The following is a 24,634-nucleotide window of genomic DNA, read 5'->3' as shown; positions in this document are numbered from 1 at the left end:
CAGAGATGGCGGTGACCCCAGTGAGGGGGTATTTGTGATCCCCACGGAATATCAGTGACTAATGGCGGGTATGTGACCCCCCACGGGTACCAGTGGCCCCAGGGGGAGGTATCTGTGATCCTTATGGAGTATCTGCTCCTTTGTGGGCAGCTGGCATCCATGGCTGGGGGTCTCTGTCATCTGTGCTGTGAGGGGGTATCTGCGACCCCATAGGGTGTGTCGTCTTCTCCCCTCCTCAGGGCACCTGTGACCCCCGGGGCATGTCTGCACCCCCCCATCATGGGTGATCTTGGAAGTATCTGCATCTTCCAGGGTATCTTCCCTCCCTCCCTCCTCAAGGCATGTCCCACACTGGAGAGTTTCTGTCCCTCCCGAGCCACAGGTGACTGCTCTCCCTCAGGGCATCTGGTCCTCTCTCCATGGGGCATCTGTGATCCCCTGCAGTACCTGTAATTCCATGAGGGGTATTTGCCTCTACCCTGTGGCCATCGGTGACCCCACAGGGGTTCCTGTCCCCACCAGCAACATCTCTTACTCACTGTGGTGCTCCCCCCCAGTCACTCACAGGGACCCGATGGTGCTGGGGGCCAGGTCCTGCCCCTTGTGCTGGTGTCAGGGAATCGGGCCACCTCCCACAGGAGGGAAGGAAAAACAGTTGGAAAAAAGAGCAGGGAGGCTGCACTGGCTCTGAGACAGAGAGCTAGTGCTGCTCAGCAGTAGCCAAAACACTGGTGTGTTACCAACACCTTTCCAGCTACCCATGCAAAGCACAGCACTGTGAAAGCTTCTAAGGGAAAATGAACTCTAAATACTCCTCCATCAGCAAGGGTCTGGGAGTGGACAAGATCCTGGGAGGGGACACAATGAGGCCAACTGACCCAAATTAACCAAAGGGATATTCCACAATATGTGATGTCAGCTCAGATATAAAAGCTGAGGGACGTAGGAGGAACAGAGGACATTCATTATTTTAGTGTTTGCCTTTTGGAGTAGCCACCCCATGTTGCTTCCCAGGAAGTGTCTCAACATCACTTGCTGATGGGAAGTAGAGATTAACTTTTCTCTTTGCTTCTGCACACATAAACTTTCCCTTTTCCTTTTTTGCTTTAGAAAATTGCCTTATCTCAACCTACTAGTTCTTTTCCATCTTATTTTTCTCTCCCCTGTCCTACCGGGAAGGGGAGTGATAGCAGGGTTTGGTGGGCACATGGTGCCCAGCCAAGATCATATTACAACAGGGACAAAACATGCACCCCCTAGGTGTTACTGAAGCTGTAGCCAACATGCTCACCAGACCCCCACCTGCTGCATCCCACTGGGAGCTGCCCAGTGCCTGCCTTCCCTCCCATCACACCCCCAGTGCACCTTGCTTTCTCCTCAGCCTTGTGCCACTCTTGGACCAAACACCTTTTTCTCACCCTGCTAAGGAGTTGAAATTCAGACATTATTACACTGAAGAAATAGTCTGATTGCATCTGAGAAAGATGCAGGACATTTTAACTTGAAAGATACATTGAAGTTTTAGTTGGTTGTTACATACCTCTTGTGGTACAGCACATTTTCTATAGAATTTGGAGATAATGCTATTTTTTTTAAACCTTGCCAGTAATTTATATACTGCACTTATGTCATCATTACAATGTTGGTGTGTCCCAAGAGACTGTAGGGTTTTTTTCTGTTGTAAATACTTTTTTCTGTGTAGACACTTCCAGTTTTTTCCATATTGAAAATTTACAGGGATAACGTATCAGAATCCTTAACTGGAACCTGTCTGTGCTGTTCTATAAGTGCTACTACATCACGAGTTCTCAGCAAATCCAACAGCTGGCAAGAGCACCACAGTCTCCAGTGACCTCCCCCTTCAGTGAGACTCTGGCAGGGAGATCAACAATTCAAGCATTTGGCTCCCAGGAGAGATTCATTAGGAAAAATAACAATGTTGTGTATGAGAACTTGGTTTGGTTCTACAACAACCTCATCTCAAATAGGTACTTGAGAGCAGGTTTGCATTTGTAACTAAATCTTCTTCTGTGGAATTCCACAAATCAATGTTTAGCTTTAGTCAGAGTAAAGCCACTGAGAAACAGAGAAGTGTTTGGATAATACTGTCGGGCACATTGGGGGACTCTTGGGGATGGTCCTGCAGGGCCAGGAGTTGGACTCGATGATCCATGTGGATCCCTTCCAACATGGCACCTTCTGTGGTTCTGTGACAAGAGCAATTCAGAGCTCTTTGCACTGAATGCACAGATTTTGTCTTTATCTACCAGAAACTGGCAGGTTTATGGAAAATATACATATGCTGTCTGGGATGAGAATATTTGAACAAAAAAAGAAAAAAAAAAAAGTTTATCAATAGGTCATAAGCATGGACTATGCTACATTTCAACTAACAGTTCCTCTTGCAAATTTATGAACAAATTGAATTTATATTTCAGTAGTTCATGTGGAAGTAACCTGGTGTCTGTACTCAACAGGCACCAGGGAGTTCTTGAGAGTGGAATCTCGGGTTTAAAGAAATAAAATCTGTTTCCTCACATTCCTTTGTGATTCAGTGCAGTTACAGTCACAGAGGAGCTAATAGATTCCTGGTCTATTTTTCAGCCCTACACCTGAATCTTTTTTTGATAGGAGGAGCAGGAAAGCAGTATGAGGAGTGAAGGGAGTTGATGCATGCATTATGGTTTTAGTAGTGCTACCAGTTCCAGATATGTCATATTTCCCACCCAGCTCATCTGTAAAATGGGAATGATAGTACTTATCTCTTTTGTGAAGTGGGTAAATTGGTAATATAATGATCTCAGAGTTCAAGAGGCTATAAAAATATTGGTGAGTAATTCCATTTTTTCTTTGCCTTGATTTACTACAGGTGGCTGTCAGGCTTGAGTTTTTGGGAAATTTAATGGTGTTCTTTGCTGTTTGTAGCACTGTCTGGAAATACAGTGAGTTCTTCTACAGTTTATCAATATCCTATGCTCTAAATGTAAGTAATCATATAAACATTTTGCTGTTACCACTTTGCATATGAAAAGAATTATAATTTTTTATAGTTGAGTAGGTGAATATACAGGGGGGGCATCAGTGACACCACATCTCCTGGGCAGGACAGAGTTTCCCTTTTAATTTCATTAATTTTGGGAAGCTTATGATAAATTATTTTCCACTTTTGAATGCAAATGGAATAATAATTATTAAAATATATTTAAAATCAAGTTAATGAAAGTAGGCTTATTTTTAAGTGGTTAAAACAAAGAAGTGGCATAGTCATGCACAACTGTACTTCATATTTAATTCCTTTTCCATGTTCACTTACTGAATGTTATCTAGGACTGTTTACTTAAAAGATCAGTAATATCATTTACTTTGGCATTGCCCTTGCAAAGGTGATATATGAGAACTACATATTCAAAGTGTGTCTTAAGTAAGCTAAGTTTTATTGATGAATAGTTAGAATAAATCTTAAGTATTATGTAGACAGAAACTAAGCATCAAATTTTCTTTAATCTTGTGATGCTTTGGAGCCAGTGTTGTCCAGATTCTCACTGTGGTAAGAGCTTCAGAAACACAGCTGAGAGATTTGAATGAATAGAAATGAACAAAAACCCATAGAGACAATTATCTGTCATGGCATATCCACACCCCACCCAGCTCACAAGAATTCCTTTATCTCATACTGTACTGGATGGTAACAGTCACAGTTTTCCACCTTCATCTATTGTCCAACTGATACGGTTCTTTCTTTAGCTGCATGCAACATTTCCAAAAGGCTGACCTTCAGCATCGGTTTGGCTCGCTCTTTTCCTACAGAAGTGGGAATATTTAACCATGGAATTGGTACCATGGTGGTCTGGAACTAGGTGATCTTGGGGGTCTCTTCTAACCCAGGCCATTCTGATGATTGTCTGCAGAAGCATCCCCAGTGCTTGAAGGTGACAAATTTGGCAGAGACAATATATACCTCCATTACAAATCCATTGTTCTACATTACCAGCTTGTTTTACCTAGGGAATAGTGCAGTGATTGTACACACAACATGAACCATAAGTTTTTCCTTTCAACATTTCATACAAATAGTGCACACTTGCTGATGACCCTGATGTAGTTTCTGATATTTGGAGCTTTTATATCAGTGCAAATTACAATAGCCATTGGGCAGTGTGAAAGCAAGAGCTGCTCAGAGGAGCACTGAGAACAGGGATTTTCTAACCATTGGTTCATGTGATGTGCCAACATGTTCTGTCCAATTTTTGGCCTCTGTCATTTAGCATGTAACTTATGAGTTGTTTAAGTTTGGGTAAGTTTTTGAATTAATGTGCTGTATTCTAGTGCAGTCAAATTTCTTGTTCCTATTTTTGTATGTATTTCCCCAGGTGATCCAGATTCTAGGTGTTTGGGTGTATAGAGCATGTGAAATTGAGACAAATGCACTTTCAATTGAAGGAATTTGTGAATGTGCAACAGTCGATAAAGAGGTGAGCATTCATCCCAAATGCTGAACATTCATTTTGAATATTTAATTTCTGTGCAGAGAAAATGACCAATTAGATTAACTTTAATATTGGTGAGTGGTGGTAGCAGGTATAGTTATTAAACATTTTCTGAGGTTTCTGGGATTTTTATTTGAGAATAATATGTAGAACTGAGCTCACAGAGACTGCACACAATTTTTGTCCTCCCGTTCACCAGTTTCAAACTGTTACAATTTCCCTTGTAAAGATCCATTTCCAAGATTATTTGTCTCAGTTGCTTCTGTTAATGTAAGGACTTCTTTTAGGATCATGGTGGAATTGTGCATTCACATTCTGCTGCTGTTTAGGACCCTATCTTGTTTTCTGGGACACTGCAGTCAAATCTGGATCCACTTGGAAAACACTCATCTTGAACTGTAGGAAGTGCTGGAGCTATGTGACTTAAAGGATTTTGTCTAGTCACTGAAGAAGCTCCTCCATGAGATTTCAGAAGGTGGTGAAAATATTAGGTACATAATCAAGAAAGTGCTAATGTCATTATTTTTCAGTACTGTAAAACTGTCATCCTTCCAGAGAATTTACTTCAGAAGGTATCAGGATAGAAATGACACATCTCCTGTCATTATTGGTAGAACTATTCTGGTAGTGCAAGTTACTTTGAGGTGACCAACTGGTCACAGTGGTATAAATTCTGATGGGCTGGGATGTATGGGAAGCCAAGGACTATTTTCAGCTCAAGTATATAAGTAAGTGTAAAGAAGGGGGGTAGTGGTGTTGCAATTCATGCAGCACCTCATTAGACTTGGGTAGAAAAATGTTCATTTATTTAAATTAAAAAAAAATAAACCAGAAAAACAAAACAAATCCAACAAAACAAAAACAAACAAACAAAAAACCAAAAAAACACCCCACCCAACAACACCACAAAACAATCAACCAAAAAAAAACCTCAACAAATTTGAAATCCTTGAAAGTGCAGAGAGCTTATTCTTCTGTTCTATTTGCTAAGGCACAACAACTCAGTTTTAACTTTAAAACATTAAACCATAGTTATGCCAGGAGGGTGACACTTAAAAGAACTCTAAACTGAGGAGACAAATATTGAAGATAGCAGCAGCAAAGGGACAGGTCTTGAATAGTGTCCTGAATACCAACCTGAATTTTTCTGACAGATCATTTTCAGGAGGACATTTCTAGAAGGCACATAGTTCAGCTAACATACAGAAGTATCCAAATTTTTACACTGAACATTATTAAAAAGTGGTTCAGCATTCATTCTGGCTCATTCTGAGTGTCCATTATAATGTGAATATAGAAACTGAAGACTGGGTTTAAAATTCAAAGTTCAGCCATGAGTGTTGAAGAGTCCTACCTTAACGACTATTGATACGCTGAGCAAAAGGAAAGAAAATGGATGAACATATTTCAGTGGTCTTTTCAGAAGCATAAGGTGTTGTTAGGAAAGAAGTACAAACATGCTCCACAGTAATCTCAGCTTTATCTTGTGCTCCCTTTTCTCCTCGTGCCTGACTTGCCCTTTTCAAATGTTTTTTTTAACAGTGTTGGGCAGAGACAGCAGGTCTGTCTGGCCTGTGCTTTGCTATGAAAGACAAAAATCCTGGTCCTAGATGAGGCAACAGCTTCTGTTGATATGGAAACAGATAACTTTGTGCACTCCACTATCAAAACAGAGTTTCACAACTGCACAGTGTTAACTATAGCCCACAGGGTTACACAGAGTCATGGATTCAGAAAGGTAAGTTTTGATAAGCCATTTGAAAAATAAATTACTTCCTTGAAATGCATTCCCATAACCCAGAGATACCTGTACTAGGACTGGAAAATGTGGCTGAGGAGCTGATTTGTCTTCTGTAATCTTTCTGCTCTTGTAGAGTTCTTGTTCTGGATGCAGGAAGGATTCTAGAATATGATACACCACAGAATTTGTTACTACAAGAAAGTGCCTTTTCTGAAATGGCTGCAGAGGCTGGGATAATATAAAGAAAACTACTGAGTGAATTCTGAAGGAATGCTCAAAGAATCTCTGGCATTATATATATATATATAGGTGCAATATTTTATATTCCATATAAAACAACTGACTTACTCAAGAGCTCCTCACAGCATTGCTCTTCACTACAGCTACAATCTGTGTACATTGATTAGGTTTCATAAAATTCAGATTTTATACAAATCACTTATTTTTATCATATTGGCTTTGGGACAAGGGAATGAAGCAAGGATTTTCATGGTGTATGTTAAAACTGTTGCATTAGTAAAGACTGATTGAAAAATAAATCTTGTTGGCATGCTGGTTTTAATTGAACTAAGTTGCTCTGACAATATGCTCATTTAGTTAATAATTCTTACTATGATTACACATTCAGGAAAAAACAATGCTTGTTGTGTGGACACAGAGACAGATGTCACTTGGGGCTGATTTTTAGGATATGCACATCCCCATGTATACTTAGGTAGTTCTTGAGGCAATAAATGTGCCCCATTATGTCAGTTTTCCTTTTGTGATTTCTGAAAAACTGAAACCCACCTCTTACATATTTAACTGAGCATTACAAAATCCCATTGCGAAAGAATCCCAAAAAATGCAGTCAGGTGGAACTGCCTCTTTGCTAGTAAATATTAATGTAAACCTCCATACTAATTACAGCAGCAGGACAGGTTATGTACACTTACTTGAAGTGTCAGCTAAACATATCTGCTTCTGTAGGCCACATAAATAGTCATTTCCATTTTTATTGCCATTCCTGAAGCTCTTGAAATTTAATACCAGCACAACCAATGTAATCAATTTTCTCTTAAGATCCCCATCAACTGCTTAAAAAATGCCAACAAACTGAATAAAGTTCCTGGGTACAGCCCTGTTATATTAGTTTAAAATTGACACCTGGTGTATCAAGTACAATCTTAATTTCTTGCCCAAGAGAAAGTTTTGGGCACATAGGCTAGGAGAGGTAGCCTTTAGTACCTCAGGAACCAATCCCTTTTGAAAGGTCCAGAGAAAACAGTCTGAGAGGCATCAGTGCATGGTAATTTCTACTTTACTTTTATTTATGAGGAGGGCTTTCTGTGCTTACTTCCAGCTGCCTTCAGACTACAGGTGGGAGAGCCACAGACTGAACAATGGCAAAGCCTGAGAGAAAAGAAAATGCTGGACTAGCATCAGCAAAGCCATTCCTTCTCTTTCAGCCAGCTGTACCACTCACATTTGACTATAGCTTCAGAAAAGGGGGTGCAGTGGAGGCAGAAGCAGCAGGAAATGCTCCTGCTGTTTCCATGCAATAGCATTCCAAAGCAAATCCCCTAACAGGCTTAGGGTGGGCAGGGAAAGGCACTTTTGCTTTAAGCACATCAGGCAGGGTCTGCAGCCTCTCCTCTCCTCACACATGTCATGCTGGAGACTCACTCTAGGAAATCAAGAAGGGCCACTTGGCTGAGTTCAGAACTGACTCAACCCACCAAACATCAGGGCACCAGCCAGCACCAAGCAAGCCATGTGGTAGCTCTGCAGCTTGGCACACACCTCACCCCCCTCACCTTCTTCCTCCAAAATTCCCTGAACTTCCTTGGTATTTAGGGATTGGGTTCCAGTCCTGTCCTGTGGGACCACTCACAGGAAGAGGGGGACAGGTAGGGGACCAGAGCAGACCTGAAAAATGAGGCTCATAAGGGGCCAAGACTCCATCATTCTTTTTCACATGAAGGAACATGGACCTGCTTATGCTCTGCTTCCACTTCATCCCCGCTCAAAAATCCCACATGCACCACCTTCCTGAGCTGCTCCCCTCAGCCCTGCTTGTCGTCCTTGCTCTACACTTTCCTGGCAGTATCACAGGAGAAACTGCAAAGTTGAGCAGCAGCTTCCCGTTCTAAGGAAGAGACACACTTCTGCTTTTTGCCAGCTTTGAAACACTTATGAAACACTGTAATTGTTCAGGCACTACAGACTTTGCAGCTCCTCAAGACAACACAGAAGTAGAAACTCTCACACAACTGAACACAACCTCATCTTCTACACTTCAAAGGAATTTGAGGAAGCCAGAAAGTGAAAGAAGACAGATCCAAGGGGTAGAAATTTCTTTTATTAAAAAAATCTAAAATGTTATTTATAAAATGCATTTCATCATCTGCACTGGGAAACAATTAGGGAACACACAATTGTTGAAGTCACTTGATGCTTTCAGAATTTCAACTTGCCAAATAAACCTTAGCTAGAGAAATTTGTTACACACCTACCACAAAAGGCAATCATAAGGATTACAGAAAGATTTCAGCCTTCAAATATCAACTTTTTTACAGAGAGCCTTTTGGTAAGCAGCCCATGTGCATACCTGGAAATATCCACTTAGTGCAGTGGACTCGTCTTTAAAATTCAATTGTTTGTGCCAAAATACAGTATTCAACGACACAAAATAAATAATTCAGAAAATTTAATAAATAAGGATGCATTGTGATATCCAGTGTACAGTAACTTCTCTACTAAAAAATCAAGCCCGTATAGAAATCTGAATAAGATTTCTATACAGGCTATTCACAAAATACCCTTTTGTGAATTTAGTTTTTACAAGTAAACAACCTGTGCTTCCCTTCCAGTTCCCAGATTAACACTGAAGATTTAACTCCCCCAGGCTAAAGGAGGATGTGAAAGAAAAAAGTACTTAATTTATTTGCTTTGAGAGTTTTAACATCTCCTACCTAACTTGTCCCAAAACTGCAAAAGCTTTTAATCATTTAACTTCACTGTGATGTGGTTCTGTTTCTATATCAGACTGCTTGTTTTACACAGCACATTAAAGGCATGAAGACCAAAGCCCTACCGTAACTCCAGTGGATTTTGGGATGAACTTACAGCAGGGCAGAAAGAAAGGCCACAATGACTCTAAAGACACTGGTACAGATATTGAACACATACATTTATATTGCAAAGCAAAGGCCCCCAACAGCAACTGAGGACTCTACTCCATAGTGGCATTCATCCATGGTGTCACTGAAGAGGCACTTCTCTCACTGCAAGACTTTTACTTACTGGAAGTTCCATACAGACTTAGTTGGGGTCACTTTCAAAGAGGCACAAAGGAAAAGAAGAATCCTCAAATAAAAAAATAACTTTGGTTTTCAACTCAGGAAAATTAAACAGATGTCAGCAGTACTTTGGGAATCCTCTGTCAAGTTAAACAATGCTGATGGAATGGCTGTGTGCAACTATGATTCAATTTAAGAGGTTTTTAATTGGATTACTTCAAAGATGCATTTGGACAATAGCTATGCAAACAGCTGAATCAGCACAACTGATTTATGGCAGTGCCATAAATCAGGCCTACTGCCAGGAGAGTAATAAGCCTATTTTAATATAGTCATAGGTTAAAACAATAAATCTAAGCCCCACACTTTATCTTAGCAAGGTTAATGCAAAATTATTCCGGAGAAGACAAGAAAATCCTTAAAACCACCTGTTATTAGAGCTTACCTGATGAAGACTAGGCTGATGGATGCTGAAACCAGCCTTAGCTGAATTATATGTTTTTTTGGTAGGAAGTTACAAGCAGATAATATAATTCAGCTGGTGTTTGATTATTGCTTAATCCCTCCAAAGAGAGAACTGTCACCAATTCGGTTTTTTTTTTCAGGTCAATAACTTTGTTCTCCTCACACATTTCCAAGATATCTGGATAGCAACCTGTTTGTCTAAAATAGAGTCCTAGGAAGTGCCACCTCAAACCCCGAGTTACACAACACTGCTCCTTTCCCAATAGGACAGCTACAACTTCTGCTCAGTTTAGAGGGGGATATGACAGAACTTAAACCACGTAAGAGCTGAAAAGCAGGAAGTAGCTGGGTCAATTTTCATTTACTAGGGCTACAGGAACTACATTTCAACCCTTCTGTCCCACACTTTCTCCCTAAGGACAGTATGGCTTGGGGTACTTCATGGAGAAGATGTCACATGCTTGTAAATGCAGAACAATGAAATTCGTGTTGGTCAAATGCAAGGGAAGACAGGCAGGTGTGGCTTCAAGATACATAAAATCTCCATAGTTTTAAAATAAGGCAGGGGCAGGTATGAATATTTGGCAATATACCCTCATTCTCTGTGGAGAATTCCAGTGGTAAAACAGCAGCACCTGTGTTTAACCATCACAGCCAGGTCAGGAATGAAGCCCTTGGAGACCAAGAAATTTGCACTGGCAAGAGCTACGTTTTCAGTAAGGTTTCCTAATCATGGGACTGTTTGCCACAGAGCATCAGCAATACCACTATGCTGTTATGAACAGCAGAAGAATCAAGTGAATGCCTCAGTTTCACTTAAGCTGCAAGATGCCTTTAGGAAAGGTGCTTAAATGCTCAAATGGCTCAATCTAATAAGTAAGTCTAAACTGAACACTGCCTGTGCGTTAAGGCTGCTTCACAGTCCTTCCAAGAAAATACACTGGACCCGGGAATACCTTAGTACCACATCATCTCAAACCTTTGGTCACGCTCCCTTTATACTTTATATACACACTGCTCCAGGATTTGCTAATAAAATTTAGCAAGAAAATGTGTGTGTGTGATCACTGGCATTTTCATCCAATATCCCATCTCCAAGTAAACACAACACACTTCAGAACTTGTTTGTACCTTTAAAGTAACACCAAGCTTTAGCACAGGTAAGTGCCCAGTAACATCTAACTGGAACAGGTGAAAATTTAATAGAATGCAGCTAAGATTAAGTTCTGTTGCCAGTCAGATAAGTATGGATCCTTCTGGAGAGCTGGAATGCAACTGAGAAGAGTTTCTTTTCAGCTAAAATTAGTCTTCCGTAAATGCTTGTTAGGAATTTCTATAGCACTGACTTGGAGAGGCCAGGACCCAGCAAGAATTCCTGCCTGGATGGCTACACCCATCACAACTGCCAGGTCAGGATCTACAGAGGTGTTGGGCTCCTTTCCAAAGAAGTCCCGAATAACCTCACGTATTTTGGGAATCCGTGTGGAGCCTCCAACTAATACAATTTCATCCACTTCTGCTTTGTGCAGGTGCCCTTCCTTCAACACTTGTTCAATGGGCACGAGAATCTTCTCAAAAAGGTCCTCATTTAGTATCTCAAACAGCTTCCGAGAGATTTCTGTTTCAAACACAACTTCAACAAAGTCATCCTCTACTTTCGAAGCGTCTCCAAGATTTTTCAGGCCTTTTGTGTCTTGTGAAACCTCACCTTGTAGCACACTGTTTGTTTTTACCCGGCTTTTTTCAAGTTCTCTTGTAAGCTTGTTTGCTGGCAGAGTCAACAGCACTCTCAGTGTAGCTGCCTCATGGACAGTCAGGTTTAATTTAACAGCTTCCACAGCCTGTCTAAGGCGGTGAACCTCCTCTTTTTGTGTTGGCAGAGACCCATACGTTTGGCGGAGCTGATCATATAAATACAACATCAACCTCTGATTGAAATCCTGTCCTCCAAGTTTGTTGTTACCTGAAAGATCAGAACAGAAGGCATCAGACAGAGCACCTTGAAAGCCCCAGAAAGCAGCACACTTCTCTTTCAGTCAGGGATGGTGCTCAAGGGCCAGAAGAGTCACAGAAGGACCACAAGCACACGAGCTCACAGAGCTGTGACAATAGACAAAATTGTTGTCCAGTGCATTCATGATGGGTAATGATTTCCAGTTTTGTTTTGACTGAAAACAGTAATTCACTCAGTGGACCTCTGTCTAAATCAGAGTGAAGCTGCTGAATCTTTCTTGCTGTTTCACTCTAACTGGACTGAACAGCAGCAGCTCACATCAGAACTTACTTGTTGAAGGCAACACAGGCAGCTGGCACTGCACAGAGCCATGTGTGCATGCAGGCCAGCTGAAGCACGGCTGTCTCTTCACCAAACACTGCTGCCAGAGCTCTGTGCCCAGGGATGAATCATTCATACAACAATCACAAAACTTGTGAGTTAACAGCCCATGCATTCCCAAACCCAGCTCAACTGAACTGGCACCAAACACAAGGCAAGGACACACCAAAGCACTGCTTAGTGATCTGACAATATTCCCAGTTTGGGCAAAGGTGACAGAAAGATTTTAAACAACTCCCATCTCTGAAAAAGTCCAGTCAAAGTAACTGTAACATGCACCTGCACTTTATTAATGGGCACAAATGTTAACAGACATGGCTAAAATGAAACCACAACTTACCCCTCTGGGTCAGCCAAAACCCATGACTCTGGTCTAAATTGCTGAAACCAGCCACAAACCTAATTTTGCATGAAAATCAGCTGAGAATGCATTGGGAAAACACTCTGTGACATGGTTGGTATCTTTTAAAAAGTCCCTCCAACTTCAAGGGGTTGCACTACAAGGTGCACTTGCCTCCCTTGAACCCCTTGAGAAACAAAAGCATTTATCTTACCTGCCATGGCTCGTGTGACAAACATCCCTCCCATCTTGTTCAACAGAGACACGTCCAAAGTTCCTCCACCCAAATCCACCACCAGCACATTAAACACATCAGCTTTGTGGAGCCCATAAGCCATAGCAGCAGCCGTGGGCTCATTGATTACTCGCAAAACGATGAGCCCTATGAAGAGCAGAGACAACAAGTAACACTCAGGTACACCTCAGAAAACTGCAGTTCTTATATCAGAATGACATTTGCCAATACTTGTTGGGCTTTTTTAAGTGTCAGATCTAAAGTAAGTAGTTTCATAAGCAGTAATATCCAGTGAACTCTTTTCTTTACTTAATCCTAAAATAGTACTGCTTCAGCATCAGGGTGAAATCACGAACCATAATGTGCCCAAACACACTGCTTCCAGAGAAACCTTGCTAAGGAGATTTATATCATGCATTCTATTTCTGCTTAAATGACTGTCCAAGGGTGCTCTATAGAGTCTCCCTATTTGGAGATTATAAAAAAGACTATTTTCCCTGAAGTAAAACTTACTTTCAGCCATCTATGTCCGCATTAGCCAGCTAGACCTGTCAGTACTCAGAAGTTCTCAGCTGTTACTCGCAATAAATCCATTCTAAGCTTCTCTGTCACTGATTCACTGTTTCTATATCCTTCACAAAAGCCTTACTGTTAGTGAAATAGACCACAAAGTCTCAAATATAAACTCTGGAACAGAGAGACATCACCTGCAAGGTTAGCTGCCTTAATGGTAGAATTCCGCTGCCTTTCATCAAACTCTGCTGGCACGGAGATGACTGCCTTGGAAATGGACGTGCCAAGGTTGGCTTCTGCCATTTTCTTCAGTTTCAACAACAGCTTAGAGCCAATGCGCTCTGGAGTGATGCGAAAGGTTTCATTAGTTGTCACAGAAAATTCAGCTAATCCTTTGTTGTTGACAACCTAGAAGGATAAAGTGACACAACCCCCAAGTGAGAAGTCTTCCTGTACTCCCTCACCCTGTTCCCACTAAATGTTTATTTGCACGTAGTCTCTTCATTCTGGAAAAGTTGAAACGTGCTTTTGGCATTCCTGGATCACTTTTATTCCTTGATTAGGATTACGCAAAACATTCCACTTAAGGGGTCAAAATATATCCAAAAAATTACACCCACTGTGCCCCAGTAAAACACATTAAAAAAAGTTAAGACCTAGATACTGTGCCATCAACTTCCAACACCACATTCAAAGACAAAAGGGATGCTTTTTTAGTCATTAGGTTACCTTTCAGGTTTCTGAAAGGAAACTAACAGCTTGGTAATGAAACTGCTTCTCTTAACAATATTAACAGATTAAAAAGACTTCAAAGACCACTTGCAGTACACAATTTTTTTTTTTTTATTTTTCTAACCAATTCTGTGCCATGCTCATATAATGCAATTTTTTTAAAAGTAACTTTCAAGTTCTGCTGCTGGTCAAGTAAGTAGTAAAGTACTGAAGGAAAAAACACAATGGGACAGAGAAGATGTGACTTTAAAACTTTTTTGGGTTTTGGTTTTTTGCGTTATTTTGGGGAGCAGTTTGTTGATTTTTGTTTGTGTTTTTATTTTACAATTTCAGGGAGAACTAAGTTTCAGCAAAGCACAAATAGCATTTCAAGTTGAAATTTATCCTTTCAGAGAAAGGACTGGAAGGTTACCCAGAAAAACATTTCTGAATAGGAAAACACAGGGTCTTCTGGAAAATCATTATCAGCTCTCATGCAGAGGTACACAACTTCCACAACCATTTTCTTCAGTTTTCGGGGATATCAGATTAAGCCAAATGACTCAAGGTCTGACAAGATGATCAACCACATTTCAGGTGCCATAGAATTGGGTTGGAGGGACCTTATAGCTCATCTCCTTCCAACCCCCTGCTATAGGCACTTTCCACTAGATCAGGTTGCTCAGAGCCCCATCAAACCTGGCCTTCAACACTTATGGGGATGGGGCATCCCCAGCTTCTCTGGGCAACCTGTGCCAGTGCCTCACCAACCTCACAGTAAAGAACATTTTTCATAATCTCTAATCTAAACCTACCCTCTATCAGTTTGAAGCCTTTTCTCCTTGTTCTGTCACTCCAGGTCCCTATAAATAATCTCTCTCCATCTCTTTTGTAAGCTCCCTTCCAGTGCTGGAAGGCCACAATTCGTGCACCCCAAAGCCTTCTCCAATCCCAAGCCAATCTCAATTCTCTCTGTTTCTCCTCACGGCAGAGCTACTCCATCCTTCTGATTATCCTGATTGTTTCCTCTGGCCCAGCTCCAGCAGGTCCCTGTCCTTCCTGTGCTGGAAGCCCAGGGCTGGATGCAGCCCTGCAGGTGGGGTCTGAGCAGAGAGGGGCAGAGGGGCAGAATCCCCTCCCTGCCCTGCTGCCCATGGGGCTTTGGATGCAGCCCAGCACACGGGGGGTTCCTGGGCTCCCAGCGCACACGGCCGGGGCATGTCCAGCTCTCATCACCAGCACCCCCAAGTCCTTCTCCCAGGGCTGCTCTGGGGCTGTTCATGCCCAGCCTGGATTTCATCCTGCACCTCACTGCTTGGAGGCAACTGAAGGCACTGACTGCTTACCTTAAAGGGATACCTGCTGCTTTCACTTTGCAGCTCTTCTGAAGTGAAGACTTTCCCAATGAATCTCTTGGCATCATATATGGTGTTCTGAGGATTGGCATCGGCCAGTTCCAGGCCCTCATAGCCCACATGCACCCCTGTGTCTGTGAAGGAGACGACACTGGGGATGCTGTTGTGCCCCTTCTCATCTGCAATGACCTTCACATCCCCGCTTCCAGGCAGGAAGACGGCAACAGAGCAGTAGGTGGTGCCGAGGTCGATCCCAATCACTCTGGGGGTGGGCAAGGGCAGATACTGTTGTGCCAGGTAGCTGGCTAAGAGCAGGGCCAGCACAGCAGAGCCTGAAACACGGAACAGTCAACAGCAGGGTTAGGGGATCAACTCTGCAAACCTACAAGTCAATGCAAATGACACGGTGTGACACATTGCACCTCCTGCAGCTTTATTTCACACCCTGGAGCCTGTTTAGCTACCTAATTAGTTTTTAATTTCCTTCTCAACAGAGAGAATTTTAGGCATTAAATATTAAACTGATTGAGGAAAAAAAGCCCAAGAGATTGCCAAGCCAAAAATATCACCACACTGTAATAATTCTATTTCTCTCTGCATGTTACTGCAATAACACAGGCTAATTAGTACTTCTGAAGGAGTTGTCTATAAATGACCCTAAAGGACACTGAGTTAATAGGACTGTCCAAAATCACAGTGAATGACAAACTCGCAATTCTAACACCTCCATCTTCACCAGAAGTTCAAAAATAAGGGGAGAGAAACCCTCTCTCATACTAACTCATTCTGTTTCAGCCATAGCTCCAAAAAAAGCATCTCCCCACACCTCTGAATCTTTTCTGTACCTTGAAACCCAAGGGAAGACCAGTTTATGTGCAGAAGAATTCATTGTTTGGTTGATTTTCTTTTAATTTTACTTATAATCATCAGACACAGGAAACCCAAAAGTCTAGCATCAAGTAATAACCTCAGATGATTACCAAAAAAATGCACCAACAAACAAAATCTCAACAAGACATGCAAATAAGTTAAATTTCAAAGACTGGGTGACCTCTTTTTTTTTCCCAGCTGGGAAGGGTGGTCATAGCAGTGCTTCAAACAGACTGGTCAGAAAGCCCTGGCTTGCTCTGGGCTGCAAATCTTCCCAGGCATTTCTGAGCAATGTGCCACTGAGCACTTTGGCTTTCACGGAATGCCACAGTGGGTCAGGTTGGAAGGGACAACAATCTGGTCCAACTTCCCTGCTCAAGCAGGATCACCCCAGAGCACAGGATTGCATCCAGATGGTTCTGGAATATCTCCAGTGAGGGAGACTCCACACCCTCCCTGGATGATCTGTTCCAGTGTTTGGTCACTGCACAGTGAAGAAGTTCTTCCTCACGTTCAGAAGGAACTTTCTGTGCATCAGTTCCATCTTGTCCCATTGCTGGGCACCACCGAGCAGAGCCTGGTCCATGCTCTGACCCCTCCCTTCAGACACTGATGAGCTTCCCTCCCACTCGTCTCTTCTCAAGGCTAAACAGCCCCAGCTCCCTCAGCCTTTACTTCTAAAAGGTCCAGTGCCCTCATCGTCTTCGCTGCCCTCCGCTAGACCCGCTCCAAGAGTTCCATGTCTCTCCCGTAGAGAGAAGCCCAGAACTGGACAGAGCGGAAGACACAGAGCTCATGCCACCCTGGAGAGCAAACCCGGGGCGACACCGGCGGCAGAAAGACTCGACAGAGGAAGTAAAGCCCCGCAAAACCCACAGCCCAGCCACACCACCACCTCACCCAGCACAGCCATCTGCCCCGCCATGTCTGCCTACGGCTCCAGCTGCTGACGGCTCTTTCCGGGCCCCGCGGGGCACGCCGGGAACGGTAGTACGCGTATCCCGCTCACCCCGCTCACGTCAGCAGCTGCTGGGGGCAAAGAAACCACAACTCCCTGTGCGCATCGCGGCGCGGCCGGTTCCGGCGGGTACCAGCCAATGGGCGGGGAGGCGCGGTACCCGTTAGCAGGGGAGGCGGTGCGTGCCCTCTTAGGGGCGCATGCGCAGACCCAGGCGGGGCGGTCGCGATGGCTGCTGGGAGTGGTAGTCCGGAGGCCCGGCGCCATGCTGCTCCGCGGCCTCCCGCCGGCGTGAGGCGTCAGAGACCGCTGCTGTGGCAGTGCCGAAGCAGAGCATCTTTCTTTATCCCCCCCTCGGTTTACAGCTAGAAAGTACCGTCTTCCCTCCTCTGCAAGGGTTTCGGTGTCTTTTACACGGACAAGAGCCAGGTTCGGAAAGGAGACATTGTTTATTCTGTGCAGTTTGCAAGGCAGAAGCTTTCCACAAATCAAGCACACCGATTCTCAAAACTTTACAATAAATATGCATTTCAGCAAACCAATCACAGTTCACTGGCTCCAAGTTACCTAGTTCTCTTATTAATGGTGAGGGGAGAGTTCCTTCTTGCCCACCTGGCATTTAGACAAGAGAGGAGAATGCAGGTGAAACCTGCCCCTCAAATACATCCTGGAGGGGCACAATTGGTGACTGCTCTAAGAAATGCACTGTGAAGTACTCTGTGGGTTTCCTTCTCATCAGCTGTCCCTCTGCTTTGCTCCACTCTACTCTCATAAGGAGTAATGGATTTTCAGGTTCTTGCAGAGCAGGTTTCTGTTTCAGGCAGAAGTCCAAGTTAGAAGCTTTTTAAATAGAAAATATCCGTAAATGAGTAGATGGTAGCAAATTGCATAGTGGAGGAAAATATGTGCACTATTGCATAGTGGAAGAAAAGTAGACTAAATCCTATTGTAGTTATCTCCAGCATCTCTGTTTCTCCTAAGTGATGGAAAGATACATAACCCAAAAGTAATTCCCAGGAGCTCACTTCTTAAAAGCTTCTTCTATATGCAAAGAAAGTGGAACTGCTTTACCTTAATAGTAAAAAATATATTTGTCCTCCACTTATGGTTAACATATAGTGATGTGCTTCATTCTCAGCGTGAGAAGGTGGAAACTCTTTGGAAAAGGAAGAGAAGGTTGAACCATTCAGCTTCCTTAATGACTCATGATCTGACTGTTTTCTAATTATTTAGGTAAATTAATTTCTTTTGCATACTTTAATAATGTTTCTTGAAGTGGGACCACTGTAACTGTGCTCATTCGTAAGTGGGGGAAACTCGTAATCGTTGTTTACAGTATTTTTTCATCCTTATAACTCATGAGTAGGCACTTTGTGTTTTATACCGCTGTCAGTGGATGGTGAGCAAAAAAACAGGTTTAGCATAAACAGGGCACATGATCAAACTGTATTTTGCTCATAATTTTGATATTTAATAGCAGGTATTTTTTGATACATAAGGACCATCTCAAATATGACACTGCAGACTTCTGATATGTAGGGATGTGTTTTTAAGAAATACTAATACAAGCCCCTCATTTCAGAGATTTATTCCTTTTTTGGAGCAGAGGCCAGGCTTTGGTTTTTGTCCTTGAGGTTAAACCTTTAAAAGACTTGAGGATCACTTGTTACCCTACCTGCCCAAGGACAGAACTTAAATGCCCTTTCCTATTTCCCTATTTCTCCTTAGCAAAGCAGCTTAATGAATTCAGTGTGTCAATCAAAGCCTCCCCACCTGACTGACTCCCTGGAGGCTTGGCTGTTCCCTGCAGGATTACACAGCACAGGCCACCTGCCTGGGAGTCAAGTCAAGGGGAGCATCTCAGCAGGCTTTCTGCCCTGCAGCAAAGCTCTGCCATGCCAGAAGCTTCTGCAGAAGCCACTCACTCCCCTGTCGCTGGTTTGGGCTGCTGCAAGGTTTGAAGGCTCAGTCCACCACACGTATTCTGTAGTCATTCCAAGGGAACACGTGGTCTTCAGCAGATATGCTTAGAAGATGTGCAGAAATGCCTAATTCTTTCCCTCCACATCTTCTCCATGACCTATTAGGACCTGCTCATGGATATTCCTGACTCTGCACAGTGATGCCAGACTTGTCTTGCATCTGCAAAACAGGCAGAACTAACCCTAGTGATCTTGCCCTTGTAATGGTAATTGGGCATTATCACTGTGTCTTCTGTATCACCTTTTTTTAGCTACTCTTGTTTGCCTGTGTCCATTTTCACACTCGGGAATGGGTTGTTCAGGAACAGAAGGGAACATTCAGTGTTTCTGGAGAAGACAGCTTGGTTTTGCACAGAATATTTCAATATTCATTGGGCAGTAGAAGGAGAGGCTTATTTGTTTGGGAGAAAAAGATATGGGTAACTCCTGCTCCATAGAGTGCCTCATGGGGAAAGCATAAATGTGTTTGGGGCAGACACTGGAAGGCTGGCCTTTGTTTTCCTGGAATGCTTTTGCCACGTCCCTGTAAGAGCAGGCAAGGCACATACTCCGTGGTGGGCACCCTCACCTGAGAGTGCAGATTCAGGCCTCTACAACTGCTTTGCAAAAGCTGATAAAGCTTCTCTGGATGCCCCTGAGTGAGGGAGGGTGCATGAGGTGCTGTGGTGCCAGGGGCTGCTAGTCCTGAGCTGCTTGCCTTGGATACCTGGGCCGGGCCACATCAAGTGGCCCTTGGCCACCACACACCAGGACCCCAACACCCGCCTGCCTCTGACGCGAGTGTGAAGGGGGTGTGCAGCCAACTCCCTCCGAGGGGCTGGGCAAATGCTTGTTTATCCTTCTTAGTGCATCTGTTCACTCTGGTAGTAAGCTGTTTATAACATTTCAAACGCTTTTCGGGGATTAATTTCCTTCAAGGGGCTGTTCTTTTCCCCTGGTGCTTTGATAGGTGGAGGTAAACATGTTTTTGCCTGCAAGTAGCTTGAGGGAGAGAGTTGTTCTTACAATGTAAGAGCAGAGGCTGGTTTTAAAACAGTCTCCCATCAGATGTGAACTGATGTCTGCAGGAAAAATCCTGCTACACTGGGGATTATCACTCAAACCCTACACCTGTGATGTGCTAAACACAGTTCAAGCATTCGGTGTGCGTGGAATCAAATACAGCTTGTTTTCATTTGCAGGATGCTTTGCATCAGCTGTATCCTTGCATTTGGAGAAAAGGCAATTGAGTTTGCAAAGCATCCTCTTTTCTGCTGTTGTACAAAACATGGTTTTGTCTTTCTAGGGTTTACTGGGTGAGTGTTTTCTGCATTGTCTCAATCATTTTAAAGCCAGCGTCTAAAACTGAAATTCAGGATGCTGGGATATGCTCAATGCACAATGTGATCCCATCAACCCAGGAGGATCAGTCCATGTTTTCCCACTATGAAGGAGGAAGGGAAAGAGGGATTGAGATCCACTTTGTAGGTGGAGAATAGAATCAATATCTCTCTGAGAAGGGAGATGATTGATGCTAGGAATTTTGAAGATGCTAAAATCTGAAACCTCATTTTCAGTTTTTAACTTAGATAACAGCGCCTTAGTGTGTTGTCAGAATTGCAGAGGTCCCTGATAGTTCCTTTCCCTAATTAAAACACTGATCTTCTCCTGCTGTATATGCTTGGGAAAGGGAAGAATTTCAGCAGCCTTCCTCTGACAGTTCAATGTCAGGCAGCTGAATAGAGGAGCATAGCCTTTAATTTAGATGCAAACATTTCCATTAAAATTCCAGCATATAGCCTAAAGATTCTGGCTCCTTTTGAGTGGCTAACTGGCCATGGCCGGGCAGGGGTGTGCTGGATTCTCCATTAGCCACAAACTCACTCCCCAGCTGGAGGCAGCAGGAGCAGCTCAAGGCTTCTCCTAGGATCCACAACCCCAGAAAGCTGAACCATGAGGCGTGGGAGGAGTGCAAGGAGCTCCCAGCAGATGTCTCTGCCACGGAGCATTTCTTCCCCAGACTGCTTTTGGTGTCTGACAGATACCTGCAGATTCATATAAAGCATATTAACCTTTAGCAGTAGTTACCCAAAGTCTTGTAAAGGCGTAAGTCATGAAAATGGCACCACATTTTCATTACAGTTTCTTTAACTGCTTTAACATACCCATCTCACTGAACCCTCATGAAATAATTTTGAGGTTAACAATGAAATTACTATTTCCCCTTTCATGAATACAGTTGCAGTGATACCAGTATAATGTAACCCAGTAGATATCTAAGAAAAACAGTTTGGAAAAGAGATTTTCACTGATTGTTTTTTATCTGTCCCACTTCTCTACTTGAATTTCAGTTGGTGTGAATGCTGATAAAGCTTTCTGTGGTGTGAAAAATAAAAACCAGAGACATTTTATTGAAGAGGCAAAGCAGTTTGGCACTTATTGGTCTGGTAACTGAGAGTTTCTCTTCATGCTTCACCATGGTGAAGTGGGCCAGTGTTACAATGCCAAAAGGCAGCTGTGAGCTTGCTGAATTCTCCCCAGCCACAGCAGCCTGGGGTAGTGGGCCTGAATCGTGGCTTGGCTTGGATTTGTGCTGGTGCCTGGAACACATCATCCACCTTCTGCTCAGCCTGGGTGTCCTGTGTGGAGCAGGGAGAGCGGTACAGCACGGGGTGACAGGGAAAGTGATCGCAGTGTTTGCAACACCACGCTGTGTGAAGGGCTGCAGAGCTCAAGGATGGGATGGCTGGGAGTCTCATCATCTGCACCAATCATCATGGTGATAATGATAATGAACGAGAGTTCCAGCAGTCCCCCAAGAGGCCACTTTACCTCATTCATGTTGCTGCTGTGTATATGAAAGCCATACAGATGTCAGTCAGGCTTGTCAATTTGGTCTATTGTATATGACAACAAAAGGATAAACACAAGAATGCACTCAAATAAAGCTGCCTGAACAGTGAGCTCCCCAGGCAGAGGAGAAATTTTGCAATGTGTATGGATAGAGAAAAGCTCTGGGTTTTTTTTTTGTTTTTTTGTTTGTTTGTTTGTTTTTTTTTGTGGAGTACTGAGGCTGAAGTGTCAAGAGTACCTGTTTTACATTTGTTCTTTTCCCGGAGGTATCACCTACAGTACCTCATTGGGTTTGTAGACTGGATTAGAACTTCTGAGCCTTTACTGTGAATCTTTTGACTGGCACAGAAGATCTATTACAGTCATCACTTAGAAGTGCTGTTATGGTACTCCAGGAGCAACTATGCTCTGCCTATTTTCCTAGAGGCCCTAGCTCCCTGGCCCATATTGTTTCCAGTCCAGGAAGAAATAATAGGTAAGAGCATGTATTCTTCTTTACACTGTGTGAAGCAAAGGAACACTGAAGGTCAGTGACTCAAGAATAAATAACAAGCCTGGAGGGCCAATACAGTTTGAAAAAAGATGTCTCAAACACTATTTCAGAGATCTCACAACATCAGCCTTCTTGCATTACTTTTAGGAATCTGTATCAAGCAGTATCATCAAAGATTTGATGGGAGAGAAGCGTTCTCATTTATAATTGCTCATTGGCCAAGGTGGTAGTGGCATTTCCTAATGATCTTTGTAGTGCACATCTGTCCTGCAGGAATAAGAGTTGCCATTATTGTGTAAATGCCCAGCATACTTCAGTTCAGTGGATGAATGGTTCAGATACCACTGAGATATGAGCAAGCTCATCCAGCATTATACAAACTCAGTTTGGTGTCATTCCTGAGTGCCATATGTAAAACCAATAGCATTTGACAGCAGAGCCCACTATGCTTCTTTCATACTCCAAACCCTCTGAAATAGGGAAAGAATTGTTGAGAACACAGAAGAAGGAAACTGTGTCATCAGCCTAAGTCAAGGTCCTTGGTGTTGCTTTGTACCTTCCCAGAACCTCTGGTCAGTTGGCAACCACTTTGCATTAGTTGTTCCCTGTGCCAAGGCTTGCAACCTACCTGGAGGGCTCTTAAACCTATTTCTGACAGTATTGATGGAATCATTCCGACATTACTCAGATTACTCTTACAAGACAAGCAAAGATGTCAGCCACACCATGTCTTCTTTTTTCAGCATCACTCCCCTATGCACTGTCATGTGAGTAGCAAGTGTCTGTTTAGCCTGGAGAGAAGTTTGTTGGAAGAAGATACTGTAAAGTTAGAGCTGTTCCAGAAGAAGGGTGTACAGCTAGGGAAAATGGTCCATCCACAGAAGCAGAGATTAGCCTTTCTGCGCAATCACAATAAAATAAAAGTCCCATGCCAGTTTCCTCTCTCTTTCTTGAGTGATTGCACTGCGTGTAGGTCTGCTGGACTGTATCAGCACCTTCATGCAGCCCATAATTCATTGCCATGCTTTTGGCTGGGTTCTGCAGCTCAGATATGCAAGTGTTTGAAAAAACAGCTACTGCTTATGCACACCCAAGGACAGGCAGAGACTTTACAAGATATGCGAAATCTGTGTGCCAGCATATTTGTGGGCGCTGAGCCTTTAAGCTTCAGAATATTTGTACCAAATAGAAAATACTGATAAAAATGCAACAGTATGTTTATGTCATGGTTCTAAGAAACATTTCTGACTGTGTGCAAACAGTCTCATTGGGCTGGACTGCCTTTTTTTCTTTTTTTTTTCTCTTTGCAGTACATAGCACAGAGGGCTCTGTGGCTGTCGTCACACTATGGTGCTCCCACAGCACCCTCAGCTGCAATTAAGCAATGTGAGGGAGGGATTTCACAATCTCAGAAGGAGGTAGTATATCAGTTTCTGCTGAATTGTTGGGACAGAGAATGCATGTCTTCATATAGTCTGGAGAAGTCCCAAGTGTTTCCCATCTCAGTATAATGCTCTTCCCTTGCTGTCATTCAGTCCCAAAGTGAGCAGAGCTGACAGATGTCGATTCTTTCAGATTTTCCCTTTCCTAAGGACCTTGACAGCTTCAGCTGCTGAACAAAAAACTTACCTTTTTTTTTTTTTTTTCTCCTTACCTGTTTACTCCCATTGTAGCTGTCCTGTCTCTCATGAGGAGATGTAGATTCAGTTCACATCATGCAACATCAATACTTTGCACTCACTTTGCTGAAAAGGATCCAAGGAACAATACAACAAACTACCTGTCCTTGTCTGTCTGCTGTTTATTGCAGTCACCATCGTCTGTGCTTTCATTTCAGAAGCAGTTAGGTATGACAGAAGCACTTTAGGATAGACAGATATACAGTGCTGTGCCAATCAAAAAAAAAACCAAAAATACAGTTAAAAAACTTGCAATATGTGTATCAGCAAAATAAAACAAATAGAAAAGAAAGGTGTTGCAATTTCAGTAGTAATGAATAACCCAAATTGCTAGATCTGTCTGCATCTTTGTTGCTG

General features: G+C 43.0%; 1 protein-coding gene and 1 long non-coding RNA gene across 2 annotated transcripts; one reads left to right on the top strand and one right to left on the bottom strand.

Moving 5' to 3' along the window:
* The first annotated feature begins 2,881 nt into the window (after positions 1-2,881).
* LOC131580807 (uncharacterized) lies at positions 2,882-8,487 on the top strand. Its single transcript, XR_009277961.1, has 3 exons — positions 2,882-2,983; positions 4,371-4,472; positions 6,030-8,487. It is a non-coding gene; the product is annotated as an uncharacterized LOC131580807 (long non-coding RNA).
* A 62-nt stretch (positions 8,488-8,549) lies between these two features.
* Positions 8,550-17,294, bottom strand: HSPA13 (heat shock protein family A (Hsp70) member 13). Its single transcript, XM_058842403.1, has 5 exons — positions 17,234-17,294; positions 15,455-15,795; positions 13,592-13,805; positions 12,864-13,031; positions 8,550-11,937 (listed from the first exon to the last, which is right to left on the bottom strand). Exons 1-5 carry the CDS (start codon positions 17,256-17,258, stop codon positions 11,267-11,269), a joined length of 1,419 nt encoding a protein of 472 aa, XP_058698386.1. The 5' UTR covers positions 17,259-17,294; the 3' UTR covers positions 8,550-11,266.
* Positions 17,295-24,634: the final 7,340 nt, after the last annotated feature.

The sequence above is a fragment of the Poecile atricapillus genome, chromosome 1 (genome assembly GCF_030490865.1).
Source record: "Poecile atricapillus isolate bPoeAtr1 chromosome 1, bPoeAtr1.hap1, whole genome shotgun sequence".
In the NCBI taxonomy this organism is placed as follows: Eukaryota; Metazoa; Chordata; class Aves; order Passeriformes; family Paridae; genus Poecile; species Poecile atricapillus.
The sequence above is the reverse complement of the archived record's forward strand: the minus strand, read 5'-3'. Positions and strand labels throughout refer to the sequence as shown.